Source organism: Thunnus albacares, chromosome 11, assembly GCF_914725855.1.
Source record: "Thunnus albacares chromosome 11, fThuAlb1.1, whole genome shotgun sequence".
Lineage (NCBI taxonomy): Eukaryota > Metazoa > Chordata > Actinopteri > Scombriformes > Scombridae > Thunnus > Thunnus albacares.
The window spans coordinates 5817392-5843517 of record NC_058116.1 but is presented as its reverse complement, the minus strand read 5'-3'; the positions used below and the strand labels follow the sequence as shown (position 1 = coordinate 5843517).

General features: G+C 37.2%; 1 protein-coding gene across 1 annotated transcript; it reads left to right on the top strand.

The window, feature by feature from the left end:
- The first annotated feature begins 1052 nt into the window (after positions 1-1052).
- LOC122992673 (CD209 antigen-like protein D) lies at positions 1053-24386 on the top strand. Its single transcript, XM_044366547.1, has 5 exons — positions 1053-1071; positions 1242-1384; positions 22469-22578; positions 23217-23346; positions 24266-24386. The coding sequence occupies exons 2-5, from the start codon at positions 1268-1270 to the stop codon at positions 24305-24307; spliced, it is 399 nt and encodes a 132-aa protein (XP_044222482.1). The 5' UTR covers positions 1053-1071; positions 1242-1267; the 3' UTR covers positions 24308-24386.
- Positions 24387-26126: the final 1740 nt, after the last annotated feature.

Sequence of the window (26126 nt, the reverse complement as noted above, 5' to 3'; positions counted from 1 at the left end):
ACAGGGACATTAGTGGACACTATCTTATTTGTAAATGACTTTAGACAGAGGTAAGACTGCTGATTTTTTACTAACATGAAATATTGCTTTTAAATATTGAGACTTACCAAGTTTTAACTCCAGTGCAGGGTTTGCACCTATTTTTTTTAAGGAGTCACTTTTGTTGATCAAACGTTTACATAAAAGTAAAGTATACAGCTACAGGTAAGGTAGAATTGTTTCAGGTATTACCTACAATTATAAAATGCTTTATAATGCTTTATAATGTGTTATGATTATCGTTATAAAGCATTATGAATATTTATGAGTGCTTATAACCATAATTATACACTAGGGCTGTAGTCTGCTGGTCGACTAGTCGATTAGTTGGTCGATATGCTCTCGTCCGACTAAATTTTCATTGGTCGATAATCTCTGTGTTATTTTCATAAGGAGAAAAGTGCTACATCAATAGCTTTCCAGGAGTAATCCATTATTTCCTGTGGTGGGAGGGACAGACTAACAAATTACCTGTGAAAACGTTGTTGTTTTCACGACTTCGAACTCGCCCAACCTAATGGAGACTGCTAGGTCTAACTGTACTGTTTCTCCATAATGACACAACGAGAACCCCCGCCAGGCCAAAAAAAATATTTTTTAATACTTGGTATCCCGATAGCGTTTGGGAGTCTCTGTGCAGCGCTGTTCCGGTACGTGAGTCAATCTCTGTCGTTGCCTGGGAAACCTCTGGTCGCGTGGTTCCGTTAAGGAGTATGTTTGCGTAGCAAGTGGGAAAGAGCGAGGGGCAGAGAAGTGACGGTGGATGTGAGCGGGGCGGAGGAAAAGGTTAGTAGTCAGTACAGTACAGACTACAGTGTGTCAGTTCATAAATGCCAAAAAGTCTGTGTTGTTTCTCCAAATGCTGGAAAAGTGAAGGAGTTTAGCTCCAAAGTTAGCAACGATGGGTTAGCCTAACCTGACGACACAAAACAGAGAAATACAGAACAGAGAAATGTGTCACTGCCGAGTTTACTGTGTACTCTGTCCCATTACCTCCCCCCTTCCCCCAGCACCAGAAATGCTCCATAGTTGGTAGAATATCAACAAGTCAATTCTAGTCACATGTTATGTAATTCACAGTAGGAGTCATGCACTAAAATATGGTGAACCAATTATGTGCTTTATATGTATCTTTTTAACTCTCATACTTTGGAAACAGACAGACTTGATTCTTGTCTAATTTCTAATGTTGTGTGTTACAGAGAAAACTTGTCCTGCAGGATGGAGGATGTTCAGATGTTCCTGTTATTTCCTCTCCAGTGAGTCTGGTTCCTGGTCAAGAGGCAGACAGGACTGCAGAGAGAAAGGAGCAGATCTGGTGGTTATAGACAGCACTGAAGAACAGGTACAGACTGTTTGTTTCTATGTTTGCAAAGAAACTGTGCCTAATTGCAATCTTCCTGTACCTTGAAAAAAGCTAAAATACTTACTTATTAATTCAGTAATTAATTGATTTATATGGATCATTGGTGTTCAACACCTTGACAACAATAATTCAAATGATTTGAATGAACTTGTGCTGCTCTGTAGCATGTTTTGCTGGTATTCTTAAGTTTGCACATTTGCCTTAATATCAAAGTATTTCATTTCATCTTTAGCAAGCTAGCTAACATTCTTTTAACCTTTCACTGTGTTTTAATCAAACTCCAGAAGCAATCACTCATACACTGTAAGTATTTAATGAGTACAGATCTGTGTATCAGTTTAAGAAAAAACATGATGATATCTGGCAACAGGAATTCTGTATACAGTAATTTATGCACAATTTAATGACATTTCTTATTCCCTGATTTCCTTCTTGAGAAAGACAGACTAAGGCTAAGACTAAAGACTAGCATTAGCAGTCACTACATAAATGTGCTTGTAAATGAGGACAAATACAGGTCAGTCTGGGGGAATCAGTTTCCACCAGGGGTGCAACAGATCACAAAACTCATAGTTCAGATCGTATCATGGTTTTGAGTCACGGATCGGATCATTTTTCGGAAAAAGAGAAAAAAGAAAAAGGAGACAAATATAACTTTACTTTCCATTTATTCTGTAAAAGACTTAAAGCAAGGAACTTTTGCCAGTGGTCTTCTGTGAAAATATTCAAAATCTCCAATGTTTAAATAAAACCTTAAAATATATCAAATATTCAGTACGAAATTGTTAAATTAAAATGCAGTATGAGGCATGATACCTTTTTCTTTTAATCATGATAGTGAATGAAAAAATAGCCTGTGTCCACATTATCAAAACTTGATGATAACTTACAAACATGAGCACACGTCTTGTTTTGCAGTTTAGCTTGTTGAATGAGCCACCAAACAAACATTCACCAGGGAAAAGTGCACCGTTAATGTCAGTCAGCAGCTAGATCACTAATTAGCTGCTCAGCTGCAGCACATTAAACATCATGTTAACATAGCTGCAGATGTCACTACGGACCCACTAGATGCTGGTTTGGTTGTTGCTCTTCAAAATCCTGTTATTGACACGCTGTCTGTCCATGACTTGTAGCTACATCAGTTTGTTTACTTTGTCTCCAATGAGACATTACATTTTGCAGTTTATCCACAGTTCACATTCATGCTGAACTGTGGGAGGCGATTCATACAGATCACAGATCAACTACGTTCTGTTACACCACTAGCTTCTACTAAGCTTTGTGCTGTCAATATTTTTTTTGTTTTGTTTTGTTTTCATTTAGTTTATCTATTTGTACAAATAACAAGACACAACAACCAATAATGCATTAAAGGATTAAAGAAGGACTGTACAAGTGAGATTTTGAAAAAACAAAAGGGCACCTCAAAAAAGTTTTTTTAAATAAATCTAAAATTTAAGTTTATCAAACAAGAAAAAAATATGATAATGATTATATTATTATTATATTTCAATAATAATAATAGTTAAATGGATTTTTATCAAATATGTTCAGAGTAATCCTATGTAAACTGCATATTGTTGTTCAAACAACAATATAAATAATATGACTTTTTTCCCTTCTTTACTGAAAACAGACATTCTTGTCTACCTTCACTGAGGTAGCAACTTGGATTGGTTTGACTGACAAAGACAAAGAGGGAACCTGGAAATGGATTGATGGAACACCACTGACTTTAAGGTTTGGCTTCAGTTGGTTGTTTATTGACAACATACACAAACACTGCTGTATATTAGAGGTTGGTGATATGTTAAATTAAATCTTCTATCACAGACAATGTGAGGTGACTGGCAGTTCCAGGTTGGTCTGAAGCTTTTCTGGTTAAATCATCAGTGCAAAATGATAATGATGAGAAAAAATCAAACCAAACTACCATTTCATGGTGCATCTGAGACGGAGTTTCTGGTCCACAGTCAAGTTTCACACTTCACCAACTGTACAGTACTGTAACTGATGATCAGAACACTATGGGGGTGTTTATTTATACAGGAGGCTGCTTTGTTGCTACTTGATGACTGCAAATTTATATTTAGGAAAAATACTACAGTGAACCTGCAGCCCCGTCCAATTTGCTACTCTATAGCTCAAAACTATACTAAGGCACATCATGCAAGATAGAAGAAATTCCATTAATGTGATGTTTGTGAAGAAATATTATTTACAACCCTACTTCTTGCCAGGAAGAATAAGTACAATGAATAGAATGAGACACATTCAGTTTTCTTATGTTCCAGTGAAGGACTGTGTTCATGTCAGAGATTAAGTGTCACGATTCTCTTGTTCACTGACCTGTAGGTACTGGAGGTCAAATCAGCCTGATAATGGAAATGGAGATCCACAGTGGGGTGAAGAGGACTGTATACATATGAGGTCTGGCAACTGGAATGATCGGTCATGTGATGCTTCTCTGCGGTGGATCTGTGAGAAAAATGCTGGTGTATAATATGTAAAAATGCTTTTTCAAAGCAAACTATGATTTTGCAAAAGGCAAATCAGTTTGTATGTGTGTGAATTTAAAACTTTTCTCTGCTGTGCTGATGATCTTTTGCTTCTGCTCTGCCTTTTTAAAGAGATTTCTATAAATTAGATGTTTACAGCTTTTGCCAGAAGAGCTTCATTAACCAATTTCCAATGTTTCAAACAACTAAAAGAAGCAGACAGATAAAACAAATCAAACCTCTGCAAAATGCAACAGATTCATAAAAACCTTTATTTTGATTAATGTCTTAGCTAAAGATTTCATGATAGTTGAAAGTTGCAAAAAGCCTGATTGAGACCATTTCTTATGACATCCCTCATATCATAATTAAACAATGTAATATAGATTTTGTGTAATTATGTCTTACTATATCATCTAATGACACTTTCCTGAAAATAATTTTTAAATGAAGTCTGTTCAGCAGCTGACAGATCTCTTTAGCAGAGGCCATCAGTGTTTGTGAATTTTACTTGATAATTAGTGGTTTCACTCAGGAAACACTTGCTGTTGTGAGAAAATTATCAAAATATTTTAGATGAAATGTAAAGCAAAACTATTCAACAGATGAGTCAATATAAAGTCAGTCAATTACAACATATAATGATGATGATGATCTGTCTTTTCACCACACTCTCATGCTGTATTCAACAGGCACTAAGTGAAGAAAACAACTCTAACAATGAAACAGAACATCCTGTATCTCAATCTAGACAATCTACTGGATGAGATCTGAGACTGTCTTCACCAGAAAAATAAAAGCACTGCTTGTTTGTACAAGTGACTTGAGGAAGAGTTCAGGTGGACAGGTGGGTCAGCAAAGCATGTGGCTTTGACATGAGAGACGGCTGTTCTTTTGTTTACTTAACTAAAACTACTTGGTTGGAGTTGAGGAAGGATTGTCTTCATGGTTCAAAGGAACCAACGTTGACTGTTAGACAGGACCGTTTGTACACCTACCATCCATCACAACCTCCACCTCCAAGCATTAAGGTTCCCCAGAACTGTCTTTTGTGTCTATAGACCAGCTGCATGTGGACTTAATTGTAGAATGTAATATTGGGCTTTATGACACAATGTAGATCAGGGGTCTCAAATTCAAATTACCTGGGGGTCGCTGGAGGCAGAGTCTGGGTGAGGCTGGGCCGCATCAGGTATTCCACAAAAAAAGCTTAGCAGGCGCAGGCTAGGATAGCAGGCGCAAAAAAGGCGACTACTACCATCTTGTTCATTACCCGTTGTGCTTTTGTTGTTGTAAACGTCGTCATACAAACAAGTGAAACAAATGGCATCATAAAAAAATATCTTTATAATGTTTATTGTGCAAGGCATTTACTATGGAGTAAAATGTTTTGAGGAATAAATCTCTTTCCGCAAATGATTCAGTACATTCCATTCACCCAAAAGATGTTTTCAAATAATTTGTCCATGTCCATTTGTTCAAACGTGGAGAACATGAAGCCGGGACAGTGGGACACCATTATCCCATGGTTTGCAGCCATGGAGGTGTTATTTATTGGCTTTTATTTCCTATAATAACTCCACGGATGCAGCGGGCGTTGCGAAGCTAGCGGCGTTGTCAAATCAAATATGACGTGTGGCACAGCAGCATCAGCTGTACGGTGTTTTGTTTCACTGTATTTATGATCTCTGTCGGATAAACAGTGTGTTCATGAAAACGTATATACTAACCTTTAATTCACTTCACAACGTGGCATTATGTGACAGAAATATGCACATACATTATTATCTGCCAGACTTATAAAGACGCAGATACACCTGGTTCTGTTTTTTTAATGTCACACACTGTGGAATCACATGCACGAGCCTCATTTGCTGTCACAGTGAGACAAAAATGGATGTAAAGGTCTTTATACCTCCGTTTGTACGTCAACAGTTGTGTCCGTTCCGCTCATCAGACCTCAGTGAGAATTACGCACAGGCTCTCCAACAGCTGATCATTACGCACGGCTGCTGTGGATATTTGAAACGACTTTATCCCTAATTCATCACATTTTTCTGCAAACGTCACCTTTGTTCACCTGTGAATATTGATATCCCTCCGATATTAACATTCTAGGTGGACTCTATTATGAGACTACCTTTTATTGTTTGGTTATTGGTCCTGGTTTGCGGGTGGTGCCCCATAATTATTAATTCAAATTAATAATTTTATTAATTTTATAAATAATAATTATCTCTTATAATTATTAAATATTGCTAATAACCAACTGTGCTCATCACAGATCTGATAGAAGATAGAACGCGCAGGGAGTTATCTTTATACATCCATGGGATGGTCATGGACATGATTGACAAATGTGTAAAGTTATTTCAAGAGACTGCAAATCAACAGCAGCATGACACTGATTTTATACCTCTCGATCCCCTTTTTCACTCCAGCTAGTTATTTCCTCAAGTGAGGACTCTACTTTTAACTCCTTTGTAAACGTAGACGGACTGGGGTGGATGTGGAAAGTTGAAATTGTGAATTGTGTTAAGTTAATGTTTAACGTTAATAACTTGACGTAATTTGCAAGCTTTCTCACTTGTTCACCAGGCATTTAAGGCGGCAAAGTAAGGTTAGAATATATTGTCCATGTGTCGCAGATTGTAAAACATGATAGTGTGTATTCATAATTATTGTTGTTGCAGCCAAACCCGTAACCGTAATGTGAGGAACAGTGGCACGATGGAAAAAAGTGAGTTAATGTGCCACAAAAATAACGTTAACGTTACCTAGAAAGTTACCAGGAGGCGTGTGTGTGTGTGTGTACGAGTGTGTAAAAGGCAGAATGGGCCTGTGGCCAGCTAGGTGTGTGTGTGTTGGCACTGTAGTCTATAACTTTGCCAAGGAAACACCCCCTCACTGCAAATTAAGTACAATATGTAAGGAGGGATGTGATGACTTCTACAGTTTCAACAGCTATGTTCATATTCAGCCTGTATCATATCATATTAGGTCATCATACCATTAAGTAATAGCCTTCCTATAATGAGAACTGTTGTATTAACCAGCTCTAAAATATTTATTTCATCGTAGCCACAAAATAGTCTGTTTAGGCTGGTTTGGGTTTTACAGCTACATTGTCATCATCTTTTCAAATTAGCTGAAAATCATATTTTCAAATTGGCTTAAAGTTTGATTTTTGTGGAGGTGTAAACAATATAAACTATATAAATGCAGCAGTAGTGGGAGGTTAGTGTATAGCCTGAGTGAAATTGTGTTCCTTAGTAAGCTGTGTTTAGGCAGGTGAAAGACAAATAGACAAACAGGCATAAATGACCAACTAACAGCAGTAGCTTCTGAACATATTTTTGTAAACAATCTGTTATTGGTACCAAAAATTTTCATATCAGTGCATCCCTCACATTTTTGTCTGTTTGACTGCTGCATGTATACAAATGATGTACACATGTTATGTGTATGTGTGCAACTTATGTACAATAATTCACTGTACGAACAGCAGTGATTTGCATCTGGTCACGGAAGTGGTACTCAAAAAATTCTTCCAGGGTTGGCAGGTCTGAACTTGTGGTTTGATCTAAAGCCCAAATTCAAATGCAGAGGACATTCAACAGGTGGGGCAGCAAGTGCAGAAAACAGCAACCACATTACAACAAAATGTCCTGGAACAGTACTCCCACATCTCAAGCCCTGGAAGAAATCTTTACTGAAGTGACTGTATGAAATAGATTCCTCCTCCATACCTTTTTCTCACAGTATTTCTTCTGATTATCAGCACACAAAACTCAAAAATGTGAAAATACACTCACCTAGAACCACTAAGACATACTTTAATGGGTAAATGAATATGCTGGAAAAGAAAGCATCAAACATATCTGTATAAAATTCTTGTATTATCATTTTTGATATATCATCATAGAATAAAATATATATATATATATATATATATATATATATATATATAAAGTGTGGCAGAGGCTGCCTTCCCTTGAACAAATGGATGTGCCAGTGAATATACAAAGACAACATTTATGTCAATAAGAGGGAAGTTAATTAGAAGGTTAATTAGTAATATAATAGTTTGGTTGTCTGTGTGAGGTGATTGAAGGCCACTAAGCCGTTTTTATTTTGAGAAATGTGGAAGATGTTGAGACATTATTATCTCTGAGCCAGGTGCAACTGATAAATTTAAGAGAAGTCTGAGACACCGTTGTTTCTAAGATGAATCATGCTTGGATCATTACCAAAGTGTCAAGGTCACTAATGAACTCAGCAATAATGGAAGAATAGTTTTGAATATGGTTGAAAATGAGGTGGAGTCTAGAAAATAAGCTCCACATTAGGAGGGGTTGTGAAAGGTATATAATATGATGTTTTATGATTTTACATTAGCTTTTCTTTATCCCGGGATGAAGGCCCCTGTTTGCTTTGTGTTGCTCTGTATGCACAGTAAACCTTTTCACATTGAACTCTGCCAATTTCAAGTGTATTTTTTGAGTCTTTCCCTTGTAAGTTTTGAGTTTAATGCTAAGTTGTGGGTGACCTGAAGATTTATTGGCCCATGTGAAGATTTCCCACGACATAACCATATAATGTAACATTAAAAAGGAAGTGGTTCATTTAAAACATCTGCAGCGATCTCTCCCTCAGTGTGTGGAAAGTTTTGGCCTCGCGGTTGACAGACATGTGTCTGTGTTTGTGCAGATAGTGATCTGAACAAAGTTCCTGTTGTGTCTGTGGCTGAAGATGACAAGTTGATATAAGGAGTCAAGATGAGGTGCTGACGAGTCATGTCACCACAAATTAGACTGTTGTTTGTCATATCAATGTCTGTCTCCATTACAATGTCCTGATGTCAACCCCATTTTTGCAAATATTAACAGGCTATGTTTGCATTATTTATTTGTTTCATTGGGTATTATACAGTAGAGTATTGCACTGCATATAGCTTTCTAATGTTAATGTATTGTTGTAATAATTATAATTATTTTTATCTTGACTGACCATGTTGTTGTACTTTGTAGATGTACTTTCTGTTTCCTCCCTTAGCCTGTTTTTAAAAGACTTCCTCATATAATACACCCACCATATAATAACAGTTACAAGTCTCATGTTTTACCTGCAAGACTCGTGTTTTAATGCTGTTGTTCATCGTTTGTGATGCGAAAACATCAGTGCGATAAAAAGTTTGTGTCCTGGTATTAGCACTGTCTCTCCTGCCGGCTGCTGACAGTGCTGTCAGCTGGAGAGTCACTCACACTGGACGGTAGAGGAGGAGACGCAGAGACGTTGGTACGTGTCTGTTTAAAAAGGAGTTTAGCTGACTTCACTGTATTTAACATCGGAGCTGAGAGCATCAGAACTCAGAACAGGAAACACAGTCACTCTGCATCACGCTACTGCTGTCCTCTGATTCCATCATCAGCCAATGAGGAAACTCCAACACTCAGTCGGCCAACCAGTGGTGTAACTTCATAATGCACTCACTCACTCACTCACTCCCTCAGTCGTGGTTATATAGGGCTGGTCTGTGGCTGGTCCAGCCAAACACTGTGAAGGAAAGACAGTGTCATCTTCTACAGTACATGTACAGCAGCCAGTGCTACACAGCTGTCCTTTTAGAAAATACCGTAGTTGCTTTTCAGCAATGGAAGGAATCTATGTTGATACCAAACATTCAACAATTCAGACAGGTAAGAATATTCAGTCAGACAGAGAGGCTGACAGACTGAGCTGTGAATAGTATGTTTTAATTGTATGATTGATTGGATTCACTGGTCTTTTCTCTGTTCAGGTCCGAAGACTTCAGAGAGGAGATTTCATGGAGCTGTTCTTGTCTTTCTGGGGCTGCTGAGTGTTTTCCTGCTGGCTGGATTCATCTGCCTCAGCGTCTACTGTGAGTCTGGTTAACATTCAGAAGTTTAAGTCAGACTGAACTCATGATTATAGGAGCTGATTATTCTACTCTGAAAGATGATGTCCTGACTTTGTTCTGGTTTGCGTTGGTCTTAATTACTGTTTAAATTTGTTTAAGTGTCATAAAAATACAACATTGACTACAATATACACATTTTTAAATAGATGAGATAAAAAGATTTTCCTGAGGAATGTGACTTTTTTCAAATATTTTAACAAAAATTCACATCTTAGAGAGAAGGAACAATTCTTTTCTCTCCAAGATGTGAATTGAGTGATTGTACAATTTGTATTTTGTCATTGTTTCATCATTGTACAAATGTTTTTGGTAAACTAATGAATGAATGCTCCATAGTACTGTGGTAATAATAGAAAATGACCTACTGTGTGTCAGAGTTGCACCAGAGATAGAGAGAGAGATATTTAATAGACTGATTTAAAATCATGAGCGTCAGCTGTCGTCATGGGGCAAAATTAGGAAACAATTGGACTTGTGTTGATATTTTGTAATATTACATGATATGAATTTATAAGGTATTTGCTGTTTCGACAGGCTTGTCCTGGACAAGTGGGTTGAGTGGAAGAGAAATTTAGTTGCTCCATTGGACAAGTTAAAGTCATTTAAAAAACGTGTCTTCACGTTATGTGCAGTGTTTTCACTACCATTGCCTTATCCCCTGCACCTCCCGAAAGAAACAAATAAAAACAAATGTAACGTATACTAGCAGCTAAATGCCGTTTAGCCACCTCTCAAATTCAGAAATAGCGTTTACACAAACTTTAATGACTTTACAACTGTTAGCTCAGACTGGCTTCCTACCGCAGTTTGTTACTGTTAACATTGACCAACAAAGCACCATGAGCTCCTGCTACGCAGGTGTTCAAAACAAACGAACCCTCCGCGTTGAAGCTAGCAGGCAGACTGGAGCCGCTTTCATGAGACAGACGAATGAATCAGAGTTCAGAAGATCATATATGACATTAACATGTGCGGCATCAAATAACAATAGTTAAAGTTGTGCTTCATGCTCTGTCAGATTTTTAAAAGGAAGTTTTTAATATTTCCAGAGTGAGTGAAGGAATCTAGAGAGAGGAGACAGAAGTGAGGAAGAAGGTGCAACTGTTTCAAGATGTAAAGAAAAAGTTTAAGGAGAGAGAGAAAGAGAGAGAGAAACACATAAAAGCAGCCCAGGCATCAGGTGATGGAGAGACATGAACACATTCAAAGCAGGAGGCAGAAAAAACTAGTAAGGTCTAGATGAATGACTGTTCTGGTAAATATTTTTAAAAACACAATCTGTTATCCAAACTAAAGGACATCCTGACAAACAAAAGTCAAAGTACAAGATTAAACCCTGCTATAAAAGGACTCACAGATCTTTAATACAGGTAACGTTACTAACACCACACAACAGCTCTATTGACATGATGTTTTCCTAAGCCGTTAAAAGGTTGTTGACCTCAGTAACTGTTGTAAACACAGCACTAAAACTAACAGATAGTTTCAGTTATTAGTCAACAAAATGCTGATTCATTGTTCATCAGACTGATTCATCTATCAGTCAAACTGTTGTCTTTAGGTTTGAGCAAATGAATTCCCCATAAGTCAGTTTTGTTATTTTGTTATATTTCAAAAACTGATCTGTATTCAGGACCATATACACCGTGTGAGAATCCAGATTTGTTTTTAAGATCAAGACTGATCGGTCCATCTATCCATCCATAAAGCCTCCATTTATTTATTTGTTGTAAATAAATATTGGTAATATTTAAAAATTAGGTAAATAAATATTGTTGATGTTTATTTACCTAATTTTTGTGCACTTGTTTCATTTCAAGGCGGGAAGTAATGGCTTCAATAAAATTCATAAATTGAATTATTCATATGTTGACACTGTTTGCTGTCAACTGTTTGTTCATCTGAATTCTGCGTTCTGCATTTGCAAACAAAATGAAAAAAGTAAATTGAGAGGTGACTTTTGTGCCTGGACAAGTGAAAGGTAAATTTACTTGTCCGATGGACAAGTGCCTCAAGAGGTTAATGTCAAGCCCTGCCTCATTGAAATGACTAAAAAGCAGAGGCTTCAGAATTTGTCAAGACAGAGTGGGTCAAGGCAGGCAGGATTCAATTTTCATGAAAAAGGTAATGCAGTCAAGGCTGACTCACCTTGGTATTTTCATGGCCAGAGGGAGTAGAAAGAACCCATTATCATAAACTATCATGTACATTATAGGTAGGTTGGTTTCAGAGGTTGGTGACAGTCGTGGCTGATCACATTCACATTCACCCTTTTTGTCCAATTTAAAAGCAGGGCTCTCCCTGACATGATGCAGTGTTTTCTAGGAGATAACCTCAACTCATACTCTTACCCAGGAAGATTTTCATCAGACTGTCTAATGTTTCTACAAAAAGCCGCGTATGCCATCATTTGAAATATACTATATCTGCATAAAAGTCTACACATAAGGGCTTTAAGTTGAATTTCTGGATATTGAAAATAAGATGGTCAACATGATGCACCGTTTGGCTTAAAATCACAATCACCCACACACTATCCACATTTGCAGTTACAAATCCTACTATAACGCATATAAATAAAACTAAAATTAAAAACAAAATTACTATACTGTAGATTGTATTATCTTGTTTTCTTTTCTTTGATTATTATTATTTTTTACATTTAGTTCTTTTTATTTAGATGCAGCTGTTTTCACATGCAAAAAGAAATACTGGGAACAATAAAATTGCCTTTTCAATTCTACTTTCCATTAATTGGCAATTATCATAATGATGTTTTACAATCCACAAAATGCGGATTTTATTTTTTCAGTCATATTATAAATTTTAACCATCAGTGCTATGTGAACAGTTATCATTCTATTTCACTTCATCATGCTGGTCAAAGCAGCCCCATGTCTATTTGTCCAGATTTTGCCCAACTCATTTAAATGAAGAGTATAAAGAATAAACCAAGGATCACTATAATTAGTCTCTGATGCTATTTCACTTGTGCTCGCATCATCCGCCTGCTGCTCTGACTCCAGGGCGGCTGCTGTGTCTTCTTCCCTTTCCTCTCCAGCACAGCTAGCCTCTCCCACTCCACTTATCTTCAGGCTGGGTCTCTCCTCCTCCCTGATGCAGCTACTTCCATCTCCAGACTCAGCTGCTTCTGTCAGGACATGTTGTGTTAGATTTTAAACAAGCTAATAATTGGATGTTAAAGTTAAAGCTAGGTGGTAGCTATTAGTGGCTGTGTTTGCCACATGTTTAAGCTAAGCTTTCTGTTAATACCCTTCACCCCTAATGCAGGTGGGGCTGGACTTGTATGCAGGTGCATTTTCCACTTCAATATCTTTCTTCAAATACCTCATCATAAAGTCCCTTTGCACCTCTGATCACTTTCTCTTTTTCATTTCTCTCCTTTTCTGAGCTCCTGACTTTTGACGACTGGTCATTTTGAAAGTTTACTGAAGGGGGGGGGGGGGGGGGGGGATGTTAAACTTTTGACCTTACAGTGGCGTGACACACCAAAACATTTTTTGCATTATAGTAAAAAAATAAAGTAAAATTGTTTTCGACCACTATGTCAAGGAAGATTATAAGGATAAAAGATAACAAGCTTTTATGTGGCTCACAACTACTATATAAAGTTTTCACAAATATGTACTTTTAAAAATTAGTCCAGCAGATTATTTATTATTTATTTTATTCATAAAAACGCATACTGTACTTTTATGAATATATATATTATAGGCAATTGCCAGAAGAAATCGCACAGTCTATGTCTGCCTTAACCAAACTACCTATAAGCCTAATCATACTAAATCAGACATGGCGAGTCCAGCCACGTCTGAATCCTAAAGTTGAAGAGACTTCTTTGAGAACCTGGAATCAGTGTTGGGGTATATGACTGAACAGTTGGTGCCTGGCTTTGCAGCTCAGCTGAAAGAGAAGCTGCACGACTACAGGAAGGGGACAAAACCCTTTGACAGCAACTTGAACAGGCTTTAGCCAGAGCAGAAGCGCCGCAGGCTCAATGTAATGCACCAGATGAGGGTGCTAGTGAGCCTCCAGAAGAAGGAGGGAAAGCTGAGTTAAAGGGAAAGAGCGAAAGGCTAGAACAATCCCTCCAAGAATGTAATCATGAGCTTGCCACAACAATAGATCGACTTGACAGGCCTGATAACCTCCTTAAGTGGGCAGTAGAGGAAATAAAAGAACTGAAAGCTAAGGTCGGAGTCTATGCCAAATTTAGAGAAGCTGACCAATGGTACATACGAGACATACGATAGCAACTACAGATAGCCAGGGACGGAGCTAAGGTGTCCCATCAGCAACCTGAAACCAAAGAGGAAGAATTGGTAGATGTTAAAGGAGAACTACAACATTCTTTTGAATCAGGTCAAAACCAACAAGAGCCTTTTAATGAAGCTTTCCATGAGGAAAGGAAAGAGGTAAGACCCCCTAGGGGCGTTCAAGGAGGCTTGTCCTCACCACTGCTCAGTGGTGCATGAAGCCACCTGTGTGGCCCATAGAGCAAAGGCACTAGTAACTTGCAATGGCCGGGCCGGCTACTTCTGGTTTAGCCCTCTGGCTAACTTGAATGGGGATAAAACAATTCAATCGTGTAGCTCTTCTAGACTTTCAAAATGTATTGGACCGAACGGATCAAATTATGAGAGTGAAACCAGTCATTTCACAGGGGTTGTGACGCTCAAAATATGTATCCAGTGATTTACAAACATCTGTTGGGACTACATTTGGACCACAGTTTACCACATGTTTCAAGACTCCAAGAAACCTGAGCCCTGGGGGTTCGCACCCAAAGTGTGAAGCTCCACCCATGGATCCAGGTTATCAAAACTAGAGATTCCCCTCTTATCTCTCGCTCTCTTTTCTCCATGAGCTGCAGCAGGAGCAGCTCCTTCCTCTCTTTCACACCTCCAGCAGCTGCTGGAGCAGCTCTCTGCTCTCTTGTGTGGCCTGCTCACAGCAGACACACACAGTCTTCTTTACAGCAGAAGACGCGAGAGCCTGCCTAAGACTCAGAAACTAAGTTTCCTTGTGCCAGCAGCTAACACACAAGTCTGCTGGCCAGTTTAACAAGTACAGGAGCCGCGGAATGGAGTTAGCTTGCCGCTAACTCTACACCAAGGAGTGACCTGGGCCCTCTGCACGACTGGAGTGCTCTCTCCCCAGCAACGCCTGCATCTTTCAGCTTCAGAGCCAAAGCCTTCTCAGCCTGACTCACCCACGGATTCACCAGCTACAAAGCAGGACACCACAAAGCATCTCTTCCTTCATGGACTGGTAACAACTGGGCATAGCCTAGCAACACAGTGAAGCACAGTACGGCTAAGCAAGAATGTTTAACTCAAACAATGTACTGTACGTGTATTGATTTGGTTAAGGTTATACATTGAACTGTTGTTGTGATGTCCTTGTTGCCTATAGTCAGGTTACTGCATAGCCACACCGCTAGGTTAACGATAGCATGCTTAACACATGTTACATCCAGTAACTAGGCCTTGCATGCAACTAACCTCATCTTAACCTGGCACCTTTAGCATACACCATTTGGCCTTGAATAGAGAACCACACAGTTAAGAGGTTAAAACCTAGTTTGGCAAACTTTGGTTCAGGCAGCACATGTGGTTCAAGACACCACATGGTCTGGCCTTTTATCCCTGTAGTTCCCTTTATCAGCCAACGTGTCGGCATGCCATGTGCTCAGTCACCAGGTGACTGCAGCCATCTTGCTATTGTCTTCCCTACACACACACACACACACACACACACACACACACTCACACATTCACACTTGTATATAGGTACACTTAGCTAGATTAGTATTGTGTGTTGCTTTTACCCTTTTGTTAAATAAATGCTTTTGGATATACCTGTTGTCTGTTTTAATGTTGCACAAGAATGAGTTTTGCCAACCTCTGCTCTGTAAAGAACTCCAAATCCTTCAACCTTAACTAGCTATTGATATGGTGATTTTGTTAATAGTTATTAAATTAATTATTAATCAAAGTCCCAAATTCATAGATTAGTACACTTTGAGACTGAATTGGCTATCTTTTTCCCTGAGTCCAGGGTGGTGCCCCGTTATTATTAATTCTTATTAATAATTTTATTGATTTTAATAATTAACGATTATCTTTGATAATCGTTCATTATTGCTGATAGCCAAACTTGTAGCCACGGCCCAACACATCTCTCTCACAATGTTAGTTGATGGAAAAAATCTTTTTGGGCCAGTGTGCATCATGTGATGTTGCAATTACCCGGTTTGGCCACTATGTCAAATTTACTTCAAAGCCCAGCACTCTTCCTGTATCCAGTTTGCCCAGTGTTTTCCCTCCTGTGTTCCCAGCCTGCTTTTCCCTCCACTCTTCCCTTCTCACCTGCCTGAATCATCTTCATCAGTCCTGCCCTTTTACCAGAAATCAGCTTCTTTTACGTTCTTCTGTTTCATCTCCTCATTCCCCTCACTCGAGTTTCTCTGCCCACCTGCCCACCTGCACCTCATCTCCTCATTATTTCAGTTAGTATTTCAGTCCTGTGTTTCAGTTCAGTCTTGTTGGATCCTTTGTTCTGTAAAGTTCTGCTTTGTTCAGTCTGGTTTGGTTTAGCTGTATTAAGGAGACTTCTTTCAGTTCATTCTGGTTGTTTTGTCCTACATTTGGGTCCACCTGCTCCGCTACTCCTGACAGCTATTTGCTTTAAAATGATACTGGAAGCTGTAATTACTGAAAATGCACATTTTAAAAGTTTTAAAATGGTATTTGATATAAGTGACTGAATAAACATAAATGTGACATGTCTTTTGATTTATTTCAGACCACAGTGTGCGCAGTTCAGCTGAAGATATCATAAACGACCTGGCTAAGCGTCTCCAGGACAGCAATAACAAGCTTTGTTCCGTGTCTGAAGAGAGAGACCTGCTGCTTACCAACCTCACTGGAAGAACCATAGACATGGAAAAGCTTCAGAGTTTGTCTGTACACAGTGAGTGACATCTCTGGCTATACAGTACTGCACACACATTGTAGAAGAGCACCTACAGAGAACACTATGCTGAAAATAGAAGATGATGTGGGAATCTTTCCTTTTAATTATATAATTTAATTATATAACTTATCAACAAGTTTGTTGTAACTTGAAATGTGATTGTAAGTTACTCTAAGTGGTTATTGTTTGCTTGTTAAGTCAAGTAAAAAAAATATCATTAAATCTATGCAAAAACACTCAGGACCCTATTTTAACAATCTAAGCGCACGGTCTGAAGCGCATGGCACAAGTGTATTTACGGTGTGTCCAAATTCATTTTGGCTAGTTTAACAGCAGAAGAATGGCCGCAGCGCCAGGCGTATGGAGATAGATTTGTTTCATAATGATTTGTGTGAACAGATCGCCAATCTGTGTGTAAATGTGTAATCTGTAAATATACACACCTTCCACAAATGCAAAAAAAGATTTGTAAACTAAAATTTTGCAAATATAAAACGGATTTGCAAATACACAAATTCAACAAATAAAAAAAAATATCTGTGAATACATTCAATTTGCAAATAAATGAAAAGTATTAGTGAATATCTTAACATTTACAACTTTTCAATAGGCATTTGTGAACTCATTTTTATTTGTGAATCGAAAAAAAATTTGTGGATCTGTGGATTTGTGGATTTGTTTTACATGTGTGAATTTGCTTTTTACACACACAGAGTTTTGAAACAAATTTTCCGCTGGTATGATTGAAAATCCACACGTATCACTCAGCCATTTTCGGATAGCGCGTGATCGCCTGCTGACGACGTCATTTCCGTATTTCAAAGTAATAGCACGCAGTCTTTCTATGAGCTTTTTTTTTTTTTTTTTTTAATAATCAGCGATAAGTAACGTGCATTCATTGTTTCATGTTCATGTGTGAAAGCGCACAATCCATTACGATCACACCTGCTCCTGGACCCTGCCTCCCTACAAGGTTTTAATTGCTGAAAGTATGGAAACCTGATCACTATAATCTCAAATGTTAAAGATTATTTGTTAAATATTGTCCAAAAATCAAGTCATTAATTTTAATCATGTAAAAAATCATCATACACAGTTGTCAGGACTTGATCAGCTCTCCGAGGTGCTGATCCTGCTGCTGGCAGCAGCTAAGAGCTGTGCACCATTCTTTCCTTCTTTAGATTAATCATTGTTTTCACTTAATTTATTTCCCCATGTGTTCCTCATGTCCTCATGTATTGATGAGCAGGAAATCCATGTCTGATCTGTTGTTGAAATCCGTTTGCTTGGTCTTGACACACACCGTCAACCTGACAGGTTTGTTTAAATACCTCCGTGTATTGCCACGATATGGTCAAATAATTAGACAATTTCGTCTGTCATTACTGCAATTAATTAATTCTGATACATATTAGGACTAAACATTATGACATGTATTTTTTAAAAATATGTTAATGTACACAATAATAATCTTTCACATTATAATCCTTTCTGTGATCTTTGCATGTTTGTGCGCTGCTGTGTGTCTGTGTTTGTATGCGCGTTGTTCACCTGCCGATGTAGGCATATTACTGTCTTGATAATGCGCCTTAAAAATAACAGTGAAATACTGCACCATCGGCCTCAGATCAGGTTTTTGTTGCTCAATAACGAAATCGATTTCCGCTGCCTCAATATAGCAATGCACCAACAATGCGCCCGACCACACCTCATTTTAAGACCAACACGCCAATGGGCGCTGAGATGGGCACAAGTGGTAGTGCTATTTAAACTATGTGGGTGCTTAAACTAGCAAAGACACTTGCATTGTGCTTGGCGATGCTTTGTATCGGGTGTAAGATAGGGCCCAAAATGTTTTAAAATTAATTTGTTCAACGAGTCATAACACACAATGAAGTGAGTACTCCCATTTGACAATGAACAACTGAATGATGGACATTTACAATTCACTAATGTAAGTGAGAAATACTGCCTACACTCATAATTTGAAAATTGGCTATATTGGCTCAAAAAAACAAGTAACTTTGACACAGAAAAATATATTACATAGAATATGTATGTTTCATAAGTATTATATTTAGACTTGGTCCTCAAAATGAGTTGAAGTGAATGAGGAGCCTGGCACCTGGGAGGAATGGTGGTGTTGACAGCAGATGACAGGGACAGTAGTGGACACTAGCTTATTTGTAGATGACTTTAGACAGAGGTAAGACTGTTGATTTTTGACAAGTTCTACTAAAGTGAAATATCCCTTTTTTAAAGACTAAGACTTACCAAGTATTAACACCAGTGCTATTTTTTTAAGGAGTCACTTCTGTTGATCAAACATTTACATAAAAGTAAAGTATACAGCTACAGGTAAAGTAGAATTGTTTCAGGTATTGTCTATCACTTGAGTCAATTTAGTGAGTTTTTTGGGGAAACATTACATTAGTCAAATGTAAATGTCCATCATTCAGTTGTTCATCATCAAAAAGTTGTCACATCGGAGTACTCAATTTCTGTTATGACCCTTTACACAAATAAATGAATTTTACAATGTTTTGTGTTCTTGCATAGGTTTAATGATATTTTTCACTTAAAGCAAACAATGACCACTCATAGTGACTTATAACCAGCGTGTAATGTATTATATCTGCCCATACCTCGAGAATTTCATTACTTCACTTAAAACACCCAATGACCACCTAGAGTAACCTATAATCACATTTTAATGCATTATAACAGTGATTATATTGTTTTCCAACTATGAGAATTATAAAACACTATGACCCTTGCAAAAAATGTCAGCGTGTGACCAGCAATGAAGTATTATGATACTTGGCCTTATAAGTCATTATAAAATGCTTTATGTGTTATGATTATTGTTATAAAGCATTATGAATATTTATGAGTGCTTATAACATAATTATACAGCTATAAGAAGATTATAATGCATTATAAATATGTTTATAATGCATTATAAACATGGGTGTAAAAGAGGTGTTACTCAAATAGTTATGTGTATCACATGTAGTTAACTTTGTTCAACCCTGAAAATTGCCACTAAAATGATCCTGAAACAAATGTTTCCACATCACTCTGAGGTAATTCATCACTTGACCAGGATTAGCTTCCAAACTACTTGTGATGTCACAAATCATGCTGGTAAACTCAGATTTAAGGTGAGAAGGTGAGCACAGAGAGACTTTCCCCTTCAGATGATGAATGTGAAAACAAACTGCACATACATCATTCAGCACAGTAAAGCACAGACAGTACAGTTAGTACAGTAGACGTCTAGAAAAGTTTTACTTTTTAACCAAATATACAAAAGATCTGACTTCAAAGTGAACATAACGTGGCTTGTATATCATTAGTTATATCATAAGTTCAAGCACCTTATTTGATCCGAGTAATCAGGACATAGTTCAATTAAACAACAACAACTAAACAATTAATGTTAAGCAATGTTGTGTAATTTTCAAAGTGCATAGTAAGTATCCTACTTCAGTATCTCGGAATTAACTACTTACTTAACTATTTGTGTTTTAAGACAGCATCCCTAAATGTTAAGGTGGCTTTCAGGTTGTCATATTTTTGGTCTGTAGCCAAAAATCATAACAAATGCTGCTGATTGAAAACTAGTATTTATGGAAGATCAATATGTTGTGTATCAATATGTTGTGTACAGTAACAAAACTATGATTGTAGTGGGAACGTTAACATTTTTTCTTACATTTAATAGATGTTATAATCTAAGGAAATAGCTAAGATATTTTTATTTTCTTAAGAACAAAGAATTACTGATCTAGTGTATACTTTTATTGAAGAAGGATGTTTTCTCTTCCACTGGTCCAACATTACTCAGAAGTGCTTCAGACAATCTCTGGTTGTCTTATTCAAAACAAAGCACTCACGAGTCCAGTTTTAGAGACCTGCACCTGACTTGACCTGTTAATGTAACATGAAACCTGACCTATAATCAACAGACTACACACTCAGTTAACAATACTTTATTTGTTACTTTCACATGACCAAAAAACAAGTCAGGTTAGCCTTAACTAGGATAAACAGATGTTTGCTTAATAGCACAAAGATCACTGGTTTAACTGTAGGCTGATTTAAAGTTTTATAAAAGGATTAAAGGATTGACGATTTTTTGAACTACCTGGTGCAAGACTCTGACTCAAATGTAATGTTAGTGGTGGTATTACATGAATTTTTGTTGATTCAAATTTTACTTTCATCTGGTGGTGTGAAAGCTGAGCTTTGTGAGATCCTTGTATGATGATTTAAAGCATGTTGTGATTGGAGACACAAAGCTTTTGCCACTCGCTTTGGAAAAACTGCTGAGAATGGTTTCAAAGCATTTTATACATTCAAAGGGAGGCATCTGCTGGCCAAACCTTGGTATTGAGCTCATGATCCAACAGTGAGTCAAACTAGCTGTCAAAGAACGTGAGCGGGAGATTTTGAGATTTGAGATTTTGATAAACGTATATGTGTTTATTTCTGTGGTGTCATCCAGTGTTAGTATCCCGCCTCAAAATCTGACATGGAGACACAGAAAGAATGAGCTGAAATCAACAGTTTGATCCATTATCTTCAAATAAAAACTGATGTCATCAAAATAATTTGAAAAATGCAATAATCACAAAAATTGTATTCATACCACAGAACTGCAGCTAAAAATCAGCACCAGAAATGCTCCATAGTTGGTAGAATATCAACAAGTCAACTCTAGTCACATGTTATGTTGTTTTAACCCTCATACTTTGGAAACAGACAGACTTGATTCTTGTCTAATTTCTAATGTTGTGTGTTACAGAGAAAACTTGTCCTGCAGGATGGAGGATGTTCAGATGTTCCTGTTATTTCTTCTCAAGTAGGCGTGCTTCCTGGTCAAGAAGCAGTCAGGACTGCAGACAGAAAGGAGCAGATCTGGTGGTTATAGACAGCACTGAAGAACAGGTACAGAGTGTTTGTTTGAATGTTTGCAAAGAAACTGTACCTAATTACAATCTTCCTGTACCTTAAAAAAAAGCTAAAACACTTACTTATTAATTAATTTATTTATTTATTTTCATGGATCATTGGTGTTCAACACCTTGACAACAATAATTCAAATGATTTGAATGACCTTGTGCTGCTCTGTAGCATGTTTTGCTGGTATTCTTAAGTTTGCACATTTGCCTTAAAATCAAAGTATTTCATTTCATCTTTAGCAAGCTAGCTAACATTCTTTTAAGCTTTCACTATGTTTTAATCAAACTCCAGAAGCAGTCACTCATACACTGTAAGTATTTAATCAGTACAGATCTGTGTATCAGTTTAAGAAAAAACATGATGATGTCTGACATTAAAGGAGTAAAGAAGGACTGTGCAGATGAGATTCTAAAAACAAAACAAAACAAAAGGGCACGTCAAAAAAGTTTTTCAAAAAAATCTAAAATTTAAGTTTATTAAAGAAGAAAAAAATATGATTTTATTACTAGTATATTTCAATAACAATAATAATAATAAAAATAGTTAAATTCATTATTATCAATTATGTTCAGAGTAATCCTATGTAAACTACATAGTGTTGTTCAAACAACAATATAAATAGTATGACTTTTTTCCCTTCTTTATTGAAAACAGACATTCTTGTCTACCTTCACTGAGGTAGAAACTATGATTTGGATTGGTTTGACTGACAGAGACAAAGAGGGAACCTGGAAATGGACTGATGGAACACCACTGACTTTAAGGTTTGGCTTCAGTTGGTTGTTTATTGACAACATACACAAACACTGCTGTATATTAGGGGTTGGTGATATGTATTAGATCTTCTATCAAAGACAATGTGAGGTGACTGGCAGTTCCAGGTTGGTCTGAAGCTTTTCTGGTTAAATCATCAGTGCAAAATGATAATGATGAGAAAAAAATCAAACCAAACTACCATTTCATGGTGCATGTGAGAGGGTTTCTGGTCCACAGTCAAGTTTTACACTTAACCAAACAGTCATAAATTAATAGATAAAAATGTCATAAATCAGTTTACTTTTCGATTCTTGAGCAATCTGGTAGAATTCAACATCTATGGTGGAACTAAAACTTTTACACAGTACTGTAACTGATGACCAGAACACTATGGGGGTGTTTATTTATACAGGAGGCTCCTTTGTTGCTATTTGATGACTGTAAATTTACATTTAGGAAAAATACTACGGTGAACCTGCAGCACTGTTCAATTTGCTACTTTATGGCTCAAAACTATACTAAGGCACATTATGCAAGATATAAGAAATTCCATTCTGTGATGTTTGTGAAGAAATATTATTTGTGTGAAGGACTGTGTTCATGTCAGAGATTAAGTGTCACGATTCTCTTGTTCACTGACCTGTAGGTACTGGGGGTCAAATCAGCCTGATAATGGAAATGGAGTTCCGAAGGTCGGTGAAGAGGACTGTGCACATATCATATCTGGCAAGAATACTGAAGACAACTGGAATGATCTGTCATGTGATGCTTCTCTGCGGTGGATCTGTGAGAAAAATGCTGGTGTATAATATGTAAAAATGCTTTTTCAAAGCAAACTATGATTTTGCAAAAGGCAAATCAGTTTGTATGTGTGTGAGTTTAAAACTTTTCTCTGCTGTGCTGATGACCTTTTGCTTCTGCTCTGCCTTTCTAAAGAGATTTCTATAAATTAGATGTTTACAGCTTTTGCCAGAAGAGCTTCATTAACCAATTTCCAATGTTTCAAACAACTAAAAGAAGCAGACAGATAAAACAAAACAAAACCTCTGCAAAATGCAACAGATCCATAAAAACCTTTATTTTGATTAATGTCTTAGCTAAAGATTTCATGATAGTTGAAAGTTGCAAAAAACCTGATTGAGACCATTTCTTATGACATCCCTCATATCATAATTAAACAATGTAATATAGATTTTGTGTAATTATGTCTTACTATATCATCTAATGACACTTTCCTGAAAATAATTTTTAAATGACGTCTGTTCAGCAGCTGACAGATCTCTTTAGCAGAGGCCATCAGTGTTTGTGAATTTTACTTGATAATTAGCGGTTTCACTCAGGAAACACTTGCTGTTGTGAGGAAATTATCAAATTATTTTAGATGAAATGTAAACCAAAACTATTCAACAGATGAGTCAATATAAAGTCAGTCAATTACAACATATAAGCACTGTACTGGAGTCAGACGTTTGTCATGATGTCCTTTGTAATGCTGGTAGCTGATACTGGTTGTGGCTTTTTATGCAATTATGAAAACAATTAAAATCTTTTTAAATAATTATTTTGTTTTCAGTGTCTTTATGTTTCTTTTATCATCATTAATTGTGCAGAAAAACCCTGTTCTACTGGGATGTGAGAGGTCAGCTACAGATGGGGATTTCATTCATTGAAAACTGAACTTGGTTAAAAGATGATGTCTTTTCACCACACTCTCATGCTGTATTCAACAGGCACTAAGTGAAGAAAACAACTCTAACAATGAAACAGAACATCCTGTATCTCAATCTAGACAATCTACTGGATGAGATCTGAGACTGTCTTCACCAGAAAAATAAAAGCACTGGTTGTTTGTAAAAGTGACTTGAGGAAGAGTTCAGGTGGACAGGTGGGTCAGCAAACCATGTGGCTTTGACATGAGAGACAGCTGAGGAAGGATTGTCTTCATGGTTCAAAGGAACCAACGTTGACTGTTAGACAGGACCGTTTGTACACTTACCATCCATCACAACCTCCACCTCCAAGCATTAAGGTTCCCCAGAACTGTCTTTTGTGTCTATTGACCAGCTGCATGTGGACTTAATTGTCGAATGTAATATTGGGCTTTATGACACAATGTCGATCATATTGTATATTATGTATCCTGCTGGACTTCAGTCTAAACCAATATGACATCTTTAATGTGTATTGTGTATATAATTAGACTTTTGTGTTGTGGTTCCTACACCTGCTGTATACACCAATACATATGATCTGTGTTGTGGGCTTGAAACAAAAGATGGTGTAGATGTGATGTCATCGGGGTAGAGTAAATATGGCCGACTCTTGTTCTCTGCCCCGTTATGGTCAGGATGCCTGGAAGCTTGGCGTCTTCAACGTGCTGTCCCAGTGAGCATTTTACTGTTGAAACAACATTTAAAGAATGGCTATGATCACAGGTGAAAAGACGTTCAAAACAGGTTCTAATTGAAAGATTTTCACCAACTATTTGAAGATGTTGATTGAAAGTTCATATTTAGACTATATTTCACCGGGATCTGCAATACTGGCTTTCAACTGAGAAATTTGGAAGTGGTTTCTTAGCTAGGCTCCAAAATGACAATAGGCTATTATTTGCACATTGTAGAGGATGAAAATTTCACCACTGCAAATCACAGTGAAATAGTCTAGCAAAGGACGGTTCCCACATAGAGTCCCAAACTCCAGTCCCCCCAAACACTGACAAGGGCTCTGACCACTCAGCCAAAGCTCAGCTCTACCAGACACACAGACCTGCAGCTCTTAATACACCTGTGACACAGACAGTTTTTTTCTTCCCAAAAACAAATAATTTTTAAAATATTTGTACAAAATAACTATTCGTAAAAACCCACTATATAACCCATTAAACCCACTAGTGCTTTTCCGAATACTGTTTTCAGATTCAGCTCCAGCCCCTACCATATAGTTCCATATTTATGACATTTTATGTAAAACATAAAATGGATTGAAATCATATCTTTGTGTAGACCACATTTCTCCTACCAGTGCAATATGACTTTGGAGAAATACCTTCACACTAATCAGTATCGTCTCTCTTTCAAGCTAACATTACAACTGAACAAATTATCAAAATGATTTAACTGTGCTCATATACACAGTTAAAATGCTCTCATATAGTATCGTGAAATCCTATAACATAAACTAGTGAAAAGCTTTCACACATAATAGTAAAATGTGCTCATATACACAGCGGAAAATTTTCCTCTCGCATACACATATGAAACAAAATTCATCCACATACTATACTGAAAAACTCTCATAAAAACTAGTGAAACCTTCTACATAGACTACTGAAACACTTTCACACATACAACTAAAATGTGCTCATATACTAGCTGGAATGCTCACATATAATATTGTGAAATATAACAGTTCAGTGGTGAATACGAGTATTACAGTTAAGAAGGAAGGCCTTCCTGTCATCTGAAGGAAACAGAAAGACTCCACACTAGGATGTGCATGTGCTCTTGCTGAATTTTGAGTACTTCAACCACAATGTATGTCCGTCTGATCCTTT